Genomic DNA, 16867 nt, shown 5'->3' on the forward strand with positions numbered 1-16867 from the left:
GACCTTGACAGCAAAGGTGGAGCAGGAAAATAGATCGAGAAGGCAGAATCTGCGGATAGTGGGCCTGCCTGAAGGAGTAGAAGGTGCGAGTGCCACAAGGTACATTTCAAGGATCCTGGTGGGGCTGCTGACGGAGGGGTTACTGGATCAGGCCCCTGAAGTGGACAGAGCACACAAGTCTCTGAGGCAGAGGCCCAGAGCGAGGGAGCCGCCGCGGGCAGTGATTGTGAGGCTCCATAAATTTGTGGAGTGAAATAAAATTCTGCAGTGGGCCAGTTCAAGAGTCTGTGACAATCTTTATCTTATTCTATTTATTCACTTAAGGATCTTTAAAAGTTTAATAACATCTCCACTCACATTTATCTTGTATCAAGTTAATTCAACTTACTAGTTTTTGATTCCGTTAAATAGAACTAGATAGTTTAGTTTTTAATAAGTAATAATATCCAATGATACTATACTGATACAGTTCTCTATCATCCTAAATTCTGTTGAGCTCTGCTTAATGCAAGTCATCAATATGGTCTAATCATATGTACCTTCAAATCCAAAAGGACATTTATCACCATCACAAAGAAAGCTGTGATACTGACTTAAATAATAAGTCACTGCTGGGCAAATTTAACAAGGTGTGAATTCAATTCATTGTTTGCACAGGACTCTTTAATTGAGTTCTTGAAAAATTCAATATGATTCCTATTTTTGTTATTAGTGTGTCCTGCTGGACTGATGACAAACCATGAAAAGTTAACTACTCTGTGGATTATTCTTTTCACTGTTCATTATTTTAAATTAGTTTTAATTGTGATCTGAAGATTCTGGTTAGAAATTCTGTACACAGGAGTGGCCTATATTCTTTGTTGTAATTAATTTTCTTCTCAATTTCAGTCCACTAAAATCACAAACTAGTATTTCACCTGCATTAAAATTCAACAACGCAAGTCTTTCAATAATATATCTAACTTTTGTTAGATGGCAGTGACTGTCTTGCTTGTCAAGAACTGTGACAGTCTGATTCTTGTATTTTCCCTTGTTTCCGTCGCAACTCTAACAATCCAAGGCGCTAGCTACTCTAATTTCCAACTATACGTCCTGCCCAAACTCTGCGCCCCACTCTTATTGGGACTCGACTTTCAATGCAATCTCAAGAGTCTCACCCTCAGCTTCGGTGGACCCCTACCCCCAATCACTAACTGCAGCCTAGCCCCGCTGCAAATCTCCTCCCCCTCCTCTCTTTGCCAACCTCACTCCGCACTGTAAACCCGTAGCCACTCGTAGCAGGCGGTATAGCCTACAGGACAGGGTGTTCATTCGATCCGAGGTCCGGAGGCTTTTACGTGAGGGGATCATAGAGTCCAGTAACAGTCCCTGGAGAGCTGAGGTGGTGGTTGTCAAGACCGGGGGAAAATTCCGCATGGTCATAGACTATAGTCAGACTATTAATTGGTTTACGCTCTTCGACGCGTACCCCCTCCCCAGGATTGTAGACATGGTGAATCAGATCGGCCAGTATCGGATTTTTTCCACGGTGGATCTGAAGTCTGCATACCACTGAAGTAGGACATTTTTTAAGGCTATATTGGATTCGTACTAATATTTATATCATCAAAGCATTCTTCATTTATTGGACTGATTGGCACCATTTATGATGTAAAGGGATGGGCATTCGTTTGAATCCCATTTTTGCACAGCTGAGAAACCTTTTTCGAATGAAATGGAGAATCTATAATCTGCCTAGCAACACCATGAAGCTGCATCTTAAAACGCAGCAATATCAATTACAAACCTACCCTTGCCGCTAACCAACAAAAGGATATACATAACCGGGGTAGGGGGAGAGAGAATGCCCGCCTATCTTAGCGAGACCACATTAGTAGAAATTAACCACAAGTACATTCCAATGCAATTTTACGTGTGTCAGAATAATGAGGGCACAATCATGGGAAACGACCTAATGAAGGAATACCAGGTGCTGATAGATTGTGGGAGAAGGGGGTTCATTACCACAGGAGGTACCCCCATTAAATAACAGCAGCGAATAAAGGCTCTGCTAGCAGCTAGTGAACAGCCTAAAGAGGCTGCAGTAATCAAAATAAAAGCCCACCAGCTGGGAACAGGGAAGGACACCCCGGGGTGGATTCATTTCAAAGGAAACCAAGCCGCAGACACAGCGGCACAACAAGCATTGGAGAATAGCGATATTAAAAGCCTGCCCCTTGCAGCGATAGTGGTAGAACAGGAGGAAATTGACATACAGAAATTACACAGGGACATTCCCCAACAGGAACGAGATAGATGGGAGGAGTTGGGCGCATTTAAAGGGACAGATGGGGTTTGGAGAAAAAATAACCGGGTATTGACACCAGGATGTATCCAGACCACATTATTAAAACTACACCACGGACTCTCCCACACAGGCAGGGATGCAATGATACATAGCCTGGGGAGAGAGTGGTGGTGGAGAGGACTAGGACGAGATGTGGCTACATACTGCCGCAGATGTGCACAGCACAACCCAGGGAAACCCATAAATGTAAAGATGGGATATCAACCTAGACCAAAGGGACCCTGGGAACAGATACAAATGGACTTTATAGGACCATTGCCTCCCTCTCACGGAAAAACATACTGCCTAGTAATAGTTGACCAATTCACCAGGTGGTGGAAGCATTCCCCACAACCAATTGTACAGCTCCAACGGTAGCCAGGATCTTGGCAACCAAAATTATTCCCCGATGGGGGATGCCAACTCAGGTTGATTCGGACCAGGGAACACATTTTACAGGAAAAATGATGAAGAATATTTGCCAATTATTGGGAATAAAATAGAAATTTCACATCCCCTACCACCCACAAAGTTCCGGGATGGTGGAGAGGATGAATCGGACTCTAAAAGTAACTGTAGCAAAAGCAATGCAATCCTCAGGTAGAAATTGGACAGAAGTCCTACCTGCGGTTCTGATGAGGCTTAGAGCGACCACAAATCGAACTACCGGCTTGACTCCATATGAGCTGAAGACCGGGCGAGCAATGCACTTACCCAAAAACATTATCACAGGTGGGACAGACGTGGGTCCGACAAAAGATCGGATCCGCCGGTACATCCGAGACCTCAGCACCCAATTAAAGGGGATGCGCCGGTCCATAATTTCAAATGAGGCACAGGCTGACACACAGGAGGACTCAGAAACATTACCAGAGGTCCCAAAAGCTGGGAGCCGGGTCTTAACAAAAATGCTTCCTGCAAAACCAGGATTTGCCCCGAGATGGCACGGACCTTATGAGGTCATTATTAGCGGAGTAAGAAGTCTTACAACACCAGGTTAAAGTCCAACAGGTTTGTTTCAAACACGAGCTTTCGGAGCACGGCTCCTTCTTCAGGTGACACCTTCTCACCTGAAGAAGGAGCCGTGCTCCGAAAGCTCGTGTTTGAAACAAACCTGTTGGACTTTAACCTGGTGTTGTAAGACTTCTTACTGTGCTCACCCCAGTCCAACGCCGGCATCTCCACATCATTATTAGCGGAGACACCTGTGCCTGCATAGATATAAGGGGACAGGGGATCTGGAAACACTGGACCCAATTGAAGCTGTATAAAGACAAGTAAACTAAAGGTACTGTTTTCATTGTTCAAATCTCATAGGGACCAGGACCAGACCTACGATCAAGACATCAAAACCAATAACCTTTAATTTAATCACCTGTTTGTTTATTTGCTGTATATATCGTAATTATTGTAAAAAGAAAAAACCAAGATGGGAGTAGAGATACATTTAATGATAGCCATGACCATTGTAAATACGCTCCAACACATGAGGGTTAGGGGAGCAGAACCACCAATTGTGGAAGAAAACCTATTCCTGAGGACACACCAGCAGATCTATGGGAATAGGACCGCTTGTTACCCTTCAGCGCGATCGGTAAACTCTCTATTTATCGCAACACCAGGGTGGCTCCCACATGACCTGTTTACTATTGACACATCGGGGGCGCCTGCAAGGAACATTTTGGACATTTCAAACAAGGGATACAAGGGAGATGTGTAGAGCTCACTGAGCCGGAAATTTCAGGGGGGATGGGACCCCAATGGGTAGAGACACATGGGGACTACCCACAATGTTTCAAGGGAAAGGGATGGGGGTGCGTGTATGCCTTTGTCCCTAAAAATGACTCGTGCGCTGAGGCCCATTGTGCCCTCCAGGAGTGCCGGGTCCGGGAAGGACACTTCACTTGTGACTGCAAACAACAAAAATGCATTGCAGTCACCGCGGGTAGGCAGCTCATGTGTGGCAAGTGCAACGGCACCCACGTAAGCTCAGCCTCGTGGACATACCCATTTGATTCTCACCAAGAGGTACAATCGAGTGGGCAGTCCCGGGGGAAGAAAGGTTCCACAATATGGAACCATGGGGTCAGACGACCCAGGGGTAAGGAATGTTATCGGGTTAAAGAGGGTTATGTGTTTTTGTTTAAAAATGTAAATATGACAGCCACAGATAGGCCTCCAAGGTTCTTTGCCGTGGGGACAATCAAACCCCTCACGGTTCCATGCCCAAGCGAAGGGCATGTCCAAAAACTCATAGTGACCAGGGCCATCAGTGCAGAATTCTGCGCCGACTGGCAGACCCCTGTCACATTGGGATCCTCATTGGGATATGGATTCCTGGGGACACTATCCCTAGGGGGCGCAGCAGGGGTGGTCAGCGCCAAGAATAGGAATTTCTTTATATGCGGCCTGACCATCCTGGGAAACAGCACCCTACAAGCACTAGGGGCAATTGACCAAGAACTCACGGAACTCAGATTATACACACAACAAACAAGATATGCGGTAGACTATCAGTTAGCCAGACAAGGAGGGGTATGCACCATCATCAAAGAAAAATGCATCACATATGTACACAACGAGACACTAAACATAACAAGCAGCCATGTCCAGGATACAAAAACAATTGGATAGTTTTAAACAGGGACTCACAGGGACTGATGGGTGGTTAGGGTGGTTGTTTAACACAGTTCGGGGAGCATACATCATGAAAGGAGTAATTTTAGTAATAGCCATCCTGTTCACACTCTGCCTGGGTCTAACTTGTATTAAAGTCATATGTGCAAATATTGTATCAAGAACGCTACCCACTGCCAGCATCCAGATACAAGAACTGTACCACACCATGGGGGAAGAGGAACAACAGCAAGGACGACATCTATGCAGGTCCCTTTACCTCTGAAGATCGTCCATGGGGGGTCAGCCATGAATGGGACCCCCTGGACGAGAGGAGGGACTGAAGTAGGACATTTTTTAAGGCTATATTGGATTCGTATTAATATTTACATCATCAAAGCATTCTTCATTTATTGGACTGATTGGCACCATTTATGATGTAAAGGGATGGGCATTCGTTTGAATCCCATTTTTGCACAGCTGAGAAACCTTTTTCGAACGAAATGGAGAACCTATAATCTGCCTAGCAACAGCACGAAGCTGCATCTTAAAACGGCACCCTGGCCAGAAGATCGGGATATCTGCGAGTCAAGACCCTGACAGTGGGGCAGATATATATATATTTTGATTAAAACTAAGACTTATGAAATGAAATGTTATAAAATGAAATGTTGTAAAACCAAAATGACCCAGGCAGGCAAAATAAATCTCAGGATTAAATATATTGATTAGATTAGTTTTACACACAGACACAAATCCTATCAAACAGGAGGCTGACACAATAGATTCCCAGGTTAACCCAGGAACCACACTCAACACCTAATCAAGGTACAGCATAGAGATACTGGGACCCCATTGTAAGTCAAGGGAACACCTATTAAAACCAAGCAGATAACGAGACATTGACGTCAGAGTCAGGAAGCCCAGGAAATCATGTATCTGTACTATTTATCTGTACTATTCAAATGTAAAACGGCAAAAGCCCGCCAAAACCTTGCAAATGCTTGTACTCTCTATAAATATTGAACCTCGTCTGCATATCGGAGAGATCACCGTGGTCAAGCCATTGTTAGGAGCTGGCTGCGTGAGTCTCCCTGAAGGACTTCAGAACTTGTACAGTACAGTAAAAACGCTTTGAACCTTGCCTTGAGACTCGACCTCTTGAATGCACTGGCACAAGGGATTTTTCCTTACAACACCACCAACTCCCAATCCGCCATCACTTCACGGCGTTTGAGGCCGATGGGCGCCTCTTCCACTTCCTCAGGGTCCCCTTTGGCGTCACGAATGGGTTTCGGTGTTCCAACGAGCAATGGACCGAATGTTGGACTGTACGGGCTGCAGGCCACGTTTCCATACTTGGATAACGTCACCACCTGAGGCTATGACCAGCAGGACCACGATGCCAACCTCAACCGATTTCTCCAGACGGCCCAGAGGCTTAACCTCACATACAACAAGGAGAAATGCGTTTTCCGCACTACCAGACTAGCCATCCTCGGCTATGTCGTGGAAAACGGACTCCTGGGTCCCTCTCCCTCATTGTCCCAAGACCCTCAAATGGTGCTTGGGGTTCTTTTTGTATTATGCCCAGTGGGTTCCTCAATATGCGGACAAAGCCCGCCCACTCTTTAAGGCCACACTTTTTCCCCTGTCAGCTGAGGCTCACCAGGCCTTCAACTCCATCAAAGAGGACATCGCCAAGGCTGCCATGCGGGTGGTGGATGAATCCATCCCTTTCCAGGTTGAGAGCGATGCCTCAGAGGTAGCTCTTTCAGCCACACTAAATCAGGTAGGGAGACCAGTCGCACTTTTCTCCCGAACCCTCTCCGCTTCGGAACTTCGACACTCCTCAGTCGAAAAGGAAGCACAAGCCATTGTGGAGGCTATTCGTCACTGGAGGCACTACCTCGTAGGTAGAAGGTTCACCCTCATCACCGACCAAAGATCGGTTGCCTTCATGTTTGACAACTCGCAAAGGGGCAAAATTAAAAATGACAAAATTCTGAGGTGGAGGATCAAACTCTCCACCTACAATTACAATATTATGTATCGACCGGGGAAGTTCAACGAGCCCCCAGATGCCCTGTCCCGCGGGACGTGTGCCAGCGCACAGAGCGACCGCTTAAAAGCCATCCACAATGACCTCTGCCACCCGGGGGTCACCCGGCTCGCCCACTACATTAAAGCCCAAAATCTGCCTTTCTTCACCGAGGAGTTAAGGCAGTCACCAGAGACTGCCCGATCTGCGCGGAGTGCAAACCGCAATTCTATAGACCAGAGAGGGCCCATCTGGTCAAGGCTTCTAGGCCCTTTGAACGCCTCGCTATCGATTTCAAAGGCCTACACCCCTCGACTAACAGGAATGTGTACTTCCTGAACATCATAGACGAGTTCTCCCGTTTTCCCTTTGCTATCCCGTGCCTCCCACACAGTCATTAGGGCCCTGCATAGTATCTTCACCCTGTTTGGTTTCCCCAGCTATCCCTGTGTGCGTGGGTTTCCTCCGGGTGCTCCGGTTTCCTCCCACAGTCCAAAGATGTGCGGGTTAGGTGGATTGGCCATGCTAAATTGCCCGTAGTGTCCTAATAAAAAAAGTAAGGTTAAGGGGGGGGTTGTTGGGTTACGGGTATAGGGTGGATACGTGGGTTTGAGTAGGGTGATCATGGCTCGGCACAACATTGAGGGCTGAAGGTCCTGTTCTGTGCTGTACTGTTCTATGTTCTATGTACACAGCGACCAGGGTTCGTCCTTTATGAGCGACGAGCTGCGTCAGTAACTGCTCGGCAAGGGCATCGCCTCGAGCAGGACTACCAGCTATAACCCCAGGGGGAACGGGCAGGTGGAGAGGGAGAATGCAACGTTCTGGAAGACCGTCCTACTGACCCTCCGGTCCAGGAATCTCCCGATCTCCCATTGGCAAGAGGTCCTCCCCGACGCGCTCCACGCTATTAGGTCCCTCTTATGTACCGCTACCAACCAGACCCCTCACGAGCGGCTCTTTATTTTTTCCAGGGGCACTACCACGGGGGTTTCGCTCCCGGCATGGTTGAAGACACCGGGCCCAGTACTCCTCCGGAAACACGTCAGGGCACACAAAACTGACCCACTCGTAGAGAAAGTGCTCCTACTGCATTCGAAACCCAGTACGTCTTCGTAGAGTTCCCTGACGGCCGTCAGGACACTGTATCCCTCCGGGACCTAGCACCTGCAGGATCCAACCCCCCCCACTACCATCGCCGAGGTACCTCTCACACTACATCCCACCCAACTCGCCCCCCACGCCCCCGCACCTACCAGTTCGCTACATTTTTTTTGCGCGCCCGCGCCAGCTAGCTCCCAGCGCCCCCAGTCCCCAGTCAAACCAGACGGGTACGAAGCTCAGGCGGAATCGCCCACAGAGTCCGCCATCGTACCCCAAACGACGGTGCTCATCCAGCCATCAGAAGGGGCTGCAACCCCGATGCTCCGCCGATCACAGCGGACAACTCGGCCACCGGACAGACTCAATCTGTAAGCCAGCACCCGCGCCGGACTTGATTGTTTTACAGGGGGTGAATGTGGTGAATCACAGTAGAGTAATTCATACTGTATAACACATGTTGTACTATGTCTCTGTAAGCTCGGCACACAAGCAGTTGTGCTGCTCTGCCACTAGGAGGAGATGTACTGGGAGTGTACGGGAGTTTGTACTGGGCTCCACCCTTGGCTCCACCCACGGCTCCTCCCCCTAACCGGAAGAATAAAGGTTGATGCTGAGAGCCTGCCTGCCAGTTCATCTGGAGTTCATCTTGTCACAGGCAGGCTCTGTTCTAAGACAATTAAAACCACTGTTCACTTCTAACCACATGTCGCGTGAATTGATGGTCTCATCAATGTTATAGGCACAAGACAAACAGAGGGCGAGATTCTCCGTCAGCTGAATTGGGAAACACGATTGGGTGGAGAATCGCGTGTCAGCTGAAAATCATGGCCGGCGCTGTGTGCCAAACAGTTTGCCATGCTATTGACAGTGGCGTGAAAGCAAATTGTAGAGTAAACACTGTATATCCTTAATGGGCCAGCCCCAGAATTCTCTGAGCCTGCAGCGATGCTCAGCATCCGATAGGAGGAATTATCGATGGCAATATTCACTTCTAGTATATAAAATTGAGAAGAAGGTGCTGTGGCTGCTGAGGGAAAGGGAGGAGGTAGGACAGTTCCCAAAGGTTTAACCCTGGGCTGCCAATGCTGCCACTGGCTGGAGGGGCATCTGCCAGGACCGGGGGGGAGTAGTGACGGGTGACCAGGGGATGGGCTGTGGGGTTAGAGTGACCCTCCAGGATCGGATTATCCAGGCACAGGCCACGATTGCCGTGGCCTGCAAGGCAGCCATCTTGCTGCGCACCCCACTGATCGCCCACTGTGGTCACGTAGAGTGATATCGGCCTCATGAGTGCCCTCTCCCTACCCAGGAGCCATCCTGCTGACGGGGCATCACGCAGTCCATCCATGGAAGACGCTCATAGTAGATCCCACAGGGAGGGCCACAAAGCCTACAGCTGGCATGTGTAAGGCCAGTCACCGGTACAACTGCCGGCAGGGACTGGTGCCGGGGCCAGAAGCCCCCTCCCCGGTGCCGGACACCAACAAGGACAGGGGTGAGTTGTGGAGGGCAGAATGCCAGTGAAACATCTGGTGATGGGGTGTGGGGATGGGATGGGAGGGGGGGACATGTGGGAGCTGTTGCTGCAATGCAGGCTAGTGCCACCGTGTAGCCCATTGGGCCTGATCGGGCATGCGTTAGCACTCATCATGCTAACATATCCGTACTTTACTCCTGCAGACAATGGATTTTGATATCTTACTAGGCATGGTTGCCATCATTCTAGCCGCCGCATCCATGGTGGACTTACTGAGGCTGTACCAGCAGGATGTGTTCGGGCGGGGGCCTTGCAGAACCGGAACCTGCCCATACCAGATCGAGTGTGTCAAAGATCAAACAACAAAAAACAATACAGCACAGGAATAGGTCTTTCAGCCCTCCAAGCTGTGCCGATCACATATCCTATCTAGACCACCACCTATATCTTTCTATACCCCGTCTGTTTATGTGCTTATCCAGATAAGTCTTAGAGATTGCAAACATATCTGCCTCAACCACCTCATCTGACAGTGCATTCCAGGCCACCAGAATCCTCTGTTTAAAAAGCTTTCCCTGCACATCTCCAGTGAACCTGTGTCCCCTCACCTTGTGCCCCCTTGTAATTTTCAATTCCGTCCTGTGAAAAAGCCTCCAACTGTTCACCCTATCTATAGCCCTAATAATTTTATAACCTTCTATTAAGTCGCCCCTCATCCTCAGTCTCTCTAGGGAGAGCAATCCCAGTTCACTCGATCCCTCCTCATAGCTAATACCCTCCATACCAGGGAACATCCTGGTAAACCTTTCTGTACTCTCTCCAAAGCCTCCACGTTCTTCTGGTAGTGGGGTGACCAGAATTCGACACAGTATTCCAAATATGGCCTAACCAACGTTCTATATAACTGTAACATAATTTTTGAACTTTTATACTCGATGCCCCATCCTATGAAGGCAAGCATGCCATGTGCTTTCTTTACCACCATTTCTACCTGTGCTGCTACTTTTAAGGATGTGTGGACCTCCACGCCCAGTGCCTTTATACTCCTGATGGTTCTGCCATTTATTTTATAGCTCCCACCTGAATTGGATCGAGCAAAATGCATCACCTCGTGTTTGTCCGGGTTAAATTCCATCTGCCATTTATCTACCCAATTTTGCAGCTTATTTAAATCCTGTTGAATTCTCGGACAATCTTCATCACTATCCGCAACTCCTGCAATCTTAGTATCATCTGCAAATTGCTAATCAGACCCACTACGTTTTCTTCCAAGTAATTTCTATATATTACAAACAGCAGTGGTCCCAGTACTGATCTCTGCAGAACACCACTAGTTACAGACCTCCATTCAGAAACTTAACCTTCCACTGCTACCCTCTGTCTTCTATGGCCAAACCAGTTCTGAATCTATCCAGCGAGTTCACCCCTGACCCCATGTGATTTAATCTTTTGTACCAGCCTGCCATGAGGGACCTTATCAAATGCTTTACTAAAGTTCATGTAGACGACATCCACAGCCCTTCCCTCGTGAATCATTTTTGTCACCTCCTCAAAAAATTCTATTAAATTAGTGAGTTAATTAGTTAGTAAATTAGTTAGTAAATGACTTCGCTCGTACAAAACCATGTTGTCTGTCACTAGTAAGACCATTCATTTCCAAATGTACATAGATCCTGGGCGGAATTCTCCGACTCCCGCAGGGTCGGGGATTCGCCCGAGGCCTTCGTAAATCCCGCCACCCGGGAATCGGTGGGGGTGGGAATTGCGCCCCGCCGGTCAGCGGGCCCCCGTGGCGATTCTCCGGCCCGCGATGGGCCGAAGTCCCGCTGCTGTCAGGCCTCTCCCGCCGACATGGTTTAAACCACCTCTGTGCCGGCGGGAGCAGGCGGCGCGAGCGGGCCCCGGGGTCCTGGTGGGGGGCAGGGGCGATCGGACCCCGGGGCCCGCTCGCGCCGCCTGCTCCCACTGGCACAGAGGTGGTTTAAACCACGGTGGCCTGGCCCGCGATTGGGGCCCACCGATCGGCGGGCGGGCCTGTGCCATGGGGGCACTCTTTTTCTTCCACCGCCGCCACGGCCTCCACCATGGCGGAGGCGGAAGAGACCCCCTCCACCGCGCATGCACCGGGGTGACGTCAGCGGCTTCCGACGCACTGGCGCATGCGCGGATTCACGCCGACCGGCGAAGGCCTTTCGGCCAGCCCTGACGCCGGCCTCATGGCGCCAAAGGCCGTTGCCGCCAGTCGGCGGAGAGGGAGCCACTCCGGCGCGGGCCTAGCCCCTAAAGGTGCGGAGAATTCCGCACCTTTTGGGGAGGCCCGACGCCGGAGTGGTTGGCGCCACTCCGCTACGCCGGGACCCCCTCCGCCCCGCCGGGTAGGGGAGAATACCACCCCCTATCTCTGACAATCTTTTCCAACAACTTCACTATCACTGATGTCAAGCTCACTGGCCTATAATTACCCGGATTATCCTTGCAATCCTTCTTAAATAACGGTACAACATTCGCTATCATCCAATCCACTGGGATCTCACCTGTGGCCAACGAGGACACAAATATTTCTGTTAGAGGGTCAGTGATTTAATCTCTTGTCTCCCTCAGCAAACGGCGATAGATGCCATCTGGCCCTGGAGATTTGTCTACTTTGCGTGCTCATAAAGCAGTTCAGGTGCCTGGACCCCAGTGGAGGTGCCCTGGCGAATCCGGTGATGACAGCGAATCCTGATGCCTGAGCAACCTGATGGGCTCGGTCCACACCCAAAGGTAATGTATTGCATTGACCGGACATACAGGGCCTCAGTTGGGGTGCGGATGCACTTGCGCACTGAGGTCTGCGAGATCACAGACAGGTCCCCATCTGACGCCTGAAAGGACCCCGGTGGCCTGCTGCATCCTCCACAACCTGGTGCAGCAGAGGGATGACATGCTGGAGGAGGATGAAAGCTCAGCCTCGTCCAACCACCTCGTCCAACCACCTCGTCCAGTCCAAAGATGTGCGGGTTAGGTGGATTGGCCATGCTAAATTGCCCGTAGTGTCCTAAAAAAGTAAGGTTAAGGGGGAGTTGTTGGGTTACGGGTATAGGGTTGATACGTGAGTTTGAGTAGGGTGATCATTGCTCGGCACAACATCGAGGGCCGAAGGGCCTGTTCTGTGCTGTACTGTTCTAAATTCTAAACAAGGAGGATGCAGAGGAGGGCCATGGTGGGCAGGGCATAGAGCCACCATAGGAGGCCACACAACCTGTGCGTCTGAATCGCCGCGCATGGGACAATCGAATCGCCTCCAGGTTTATCGACTAGGGGGCCTGGCCACCTACTGCCCCATCAGCGTACACATCGCACACCCCCTCCAAACACCCCCTTCCCTGACCACCCTCACTGCACACCCCTCCATCACCACCGCACATGTCCACCCTCGTTGCATCCACCACCTATGCCTCCCACCCCCAGACCTATGCCACCTCGAATGCCACGCCCCACCCCCCCACCAGCGGCCTCCCACCCTCCCCTCAACGCGGCACGCTCTCTGCTCCCACCCCAGCCCATGCTCACATCCTTCAGACAGAGTGCCGAGGCAGGTCAGAAGATCAGTGTACAGAGGGGCTTATTGTGATATATACATATGGAGTGACCGGGACTGGATGGGTTGTCTTTCGGATGTCCCTCTTGCTCTGGGCCATGCAGGTGTGGTGTCATCCTGTTTTATCCGCTGTCCATCGAATGCGCCAGGGACACTAGGGAGGGGATTAAGTGGCACTGCGGTGTTCAGCACCTCCCCTTTGGGAGTCACCAGCAAGGGCTCCAGCATCTCCTCCCCCCTCGGGGTGCCCGATAGTCCACAGGTTACTCCTGGGGACGAGGTGCAGCCCGAGCAAGTTCTGGGGGCTCCCTGCGCCAGGCGCTGCCAGACTTGGATGCCGACTCCCGTCTTGACCAGCGTTTCAATGCTCGCGGCGATTGAGCAAAGGGACGAGGCCACGTCCCTCTGGGACTGGTCTACATCATGAAGTGAGCGTGCTGGGTCCCTCTGTGATTGACTGAGATCAACGAGTGCCAGGCCAATGCCTTCAACACTGGCAGCCATGGCCCATTGTGATTGGGTCAAGCTCTGGAGTGCCGCAGCAATATTCAGGTGGCCCAGGTACATGGTGTCCTGTGTCTCGGCCATGTCCGCAGAGTGCCCAAGCCTTGGACATCTTGACCCATAATAATGACAATATTTGGGCGGCACGGTAACACAGTGGTTAGCACTGTTGCTTCACAGCGCCAAGGTCAAGGTTCGATTCTGAATTCTCCCTCTACCCGGACAGGCGGCGGAGTGTGGCAACTAGAGGATATTCATAGTAACTTAATTGCAGTGTAAGTAAGCCTACTTGTGGCACTAATAAAAGATTAGGATTATAAAGACCACCATCATACTGGTGCCAAAGAAGAACCAGACAACATGCCTTAACAACTGCTGTCTGGTGGCCTTGATCCATCATTATGAAGTGCTTCGAGAGGTTGGTCATGAGGCACATCGACTTCATACTCGCAGAACGGTTAGATTGACTGCAATTTGCATACTACCACTATCGGACCACAACAGATGCTAATTCCCTGACCCTACACTCATTCCTGGAGCATTTCGACAACAAGGACTCCTACATCAGACTCCTATTCACTGACTACAGCTCCGCCTTCAACACCATAATCCCAGCCAAACTCAAAACAAAACTCCAAAACCTATGACTTGACTCCTCATTCTGCAACTGGATCCTCACCTTCCTGACCCATAGACCACAGTCAGTAAGGATAAACAACAACATCTACTCCATGATAGTCCTTAATATCGGGCCCCCGCAAGACCGCGTACTTGGCTCCCTATTATACTCCTTATACACACATGACTGTGTGGCAACATTTAGCTCCAACTCCACCTACAGGTTTGCTGATGGCATGACCGTAGTTGGTTGGATCTCAAACAACGATGAGTCAGAGTACAGGAGGGAGACAGAGAACCTAATGGCATGGTGCAACGTCAACAATCTCTCCCTTAATGTCAGCAAAACTAAGGAGCCGGTAAAGCGAAGTGTTGTACACACCCCTGTCTGCATCAATGGGGCTGAGGTGGAGATGGTTGACAGCTTCAAATTCCTAGGTGTACACATCACTAACAATCTGTCCTAGTCCATCCACGTCAGCGCTACGACTAAGAAAGCACAACAGTGCCTACACTTCCTCAGGAAACTAAGGAAATTCGGCATGTCCACATTGACTCTTAGAAATTTTTATAGATGGACCATAGAAAGCATCCTATCTGGCTGCATCACAGCCTGATATGGAACTGTTCAGCCCGAGACCGTAAGAAACTACAGAATCATGAACACAGCCTAGTCCATCAAGCGAACCCGCCTTCCATCCATTGACCTGTCTACACTTCCCACTGCCTTGGGAAAGCGGGCAGCAGAATCAATGACCCCTCCCACCTGGTTTATTCTCTCTTCCAACAGATTCAAAAACAGCTTCTTTCCCGCTGTTACCAGACTCCTGCATGACCCTCTTATGGACTGAACTGATCTCTCTGCACATCTTGTCTCCTGTTATTAGCACCATACTCCATATGCTTCACCCTATGTCTTTGTATTTACATTGTGTATTTATTGTATGTCCTCTAATTTTTCATGCATGGAATGATCTGCCTGGACAGGACAATACTTTTCACTGTACCCCGACACATTGAAAATGAATCTAAATCTAAACCTAAACGTACTAGTATTATCCAAAAAAGGAATCATGAGATTGAAAGTAGTTAAAAAATGCGGAAGAACTAAGTTTAGAATTAGCCGCATTGAAACTCCAAATCAGAGATTGCTGATGTTACATCAGTAAAGTTCTGTCAGTCTTCGTGCAAATGTAGTTATTGTTGAAGCACAGAAAATTATGCAACAGCTTTCTGAGAGCAAAAAAAAAGAATCACTGAAATATGGGATGCTAGAGGTGCCCTTGGGGAATACATTAATGAACAAGGAAATATCAATGAACAAAGTCCAAAGATGTGCAGTTAGGTGGATTGGCCATGCTAAATTGCCCCTTAGTGTCCAAAAGGTTAGGTGGGGTTATGGGGATAGAGTGAGGGAAGAGGTACATTATAGAAAGAGCACTTATTGCATCCAATTAATGCTGTACACATTTGGAAGAGCTTGACAATGGAACAAGTTAATTAAGAAAAGATTATGTTATTCAAAACTTCAATTTTATGAACCAGCAACAAACAGAACATTTCCCACACTCACCTTATTTTAATAATTTCCAGTCATTTTGGTTTTAATTCAATTTTAGAAATAAATATATTTTCATGAACTGAAATTTGTTGCATGCAAATGACAGCAGAACACTATTTACAAGTAGGTTCATGTGAAAATATTGTGAAGAGTAGGTGAAAATTCTATTTCAGAAAATTACAGTATTCCAAATCATATATCGTTATCTGCAACCATCAAATAACAGGAAACAAACATAGAAAATCTAAGCAGGAGGAGGCCATTCGGCCCTTCGAGCCTGCTCCGTCATTCATTATGATCATGGCGATCATAAAGTTCAATACCCTGATCCAGCCTCCCCTCCCCCACACCCTTGATCCCTTTAGCCCCAAGAGCTACATCTAACTCCTTCTTGAAATTACACAATGCTTTGGCCTCAATTACTTCTGTGGTAGTGAATTCCATGGATTCACCACTTTCTGGGTGAAGAAATCTTTCCTCACCTCAGTCCTAAAACGTTACCTTTTATCCTCAAACTATGACCCTTAGTTCTGGATTCCCCGCCTTATTATTAGACAGAAAATGTGGCTAACCGAACATATGCACTCACCCAAGGGGCAGATGGCACAATCAGTGTGATGGTCAGCAGATCTATGCAGCACTCTTCCAGTGATTGGTTGCACTTGGTCACTTGATTTAGTAGCCTGGCATAGACAACACGAGGAAGGATGTGACAAACCTGAGCTTGAGGTTCTTGGCCTGGTGCAAGAATAAGGCTCAGTATATGTTTGATTGCATTCAGGTGTCGGTACAACTTGCAGAGTTTTGATTCCAGGATACACTGCAAAACATTGACATTGAAAACAAAAGGTTATGTATGCAATTTACTGAAAATCAAAAATTGTTGAATAGAGGCACAATATTTACTCAGTTCTACATAGTTTATTTTTACAAATATACAAAAGGAATTGAAAACATAATATAAAAATTAAAAAAACAGAAACCTGCACATATTAGAAATCTGAAAGAAAACTAGAAAATGCTTTAAAGACACAGCCCAT

The 16867-nt window shown here is 48.7% G+C and overlaps 1 protein-coding gene across 5 annotated transcripts in view; it reads right to left on the bottom strand.

Annotated features, from left to right (window-relative positions):
- The window catches only part of LOC119970492, a 309781-nt gene that overhangs the window by 81289 nt on the left and 211625 nt on the right, over positions 1 to 16867 (bottom strand). For all 5 annotated transcript variants that reach the window (XM_038805212.1, XM_038805211.1, XM_038805213.1 and 2 more), the window contains one exon: positions 16417 to 16647. In XM_038805212.1, coding sequence (XP_038661140.1) covers positions 16417 to 16647 — 231 coding nt within the window. The remainder of the gene's footprint in view (positions 1 to 16416; positions 16648 to 16867) is intronic.

The sequence above is a fragment of the Scyliorhinus canicula genome, chromosome 8 (genome assembly GCF_902713615.1).
Source record: "Scyliorhinus canicula chromosome 8, sScyCan1.1, whole genome shotgun sequence".
In the NCBI taxonomy this organism is placed as follows: Eukaryota; Metazoa; Chordata; class Chondrichthyes; order Carcharhiniformes; family Scyliorhinidae; genus Scyliorhinus; species Scyliorhinus canicula.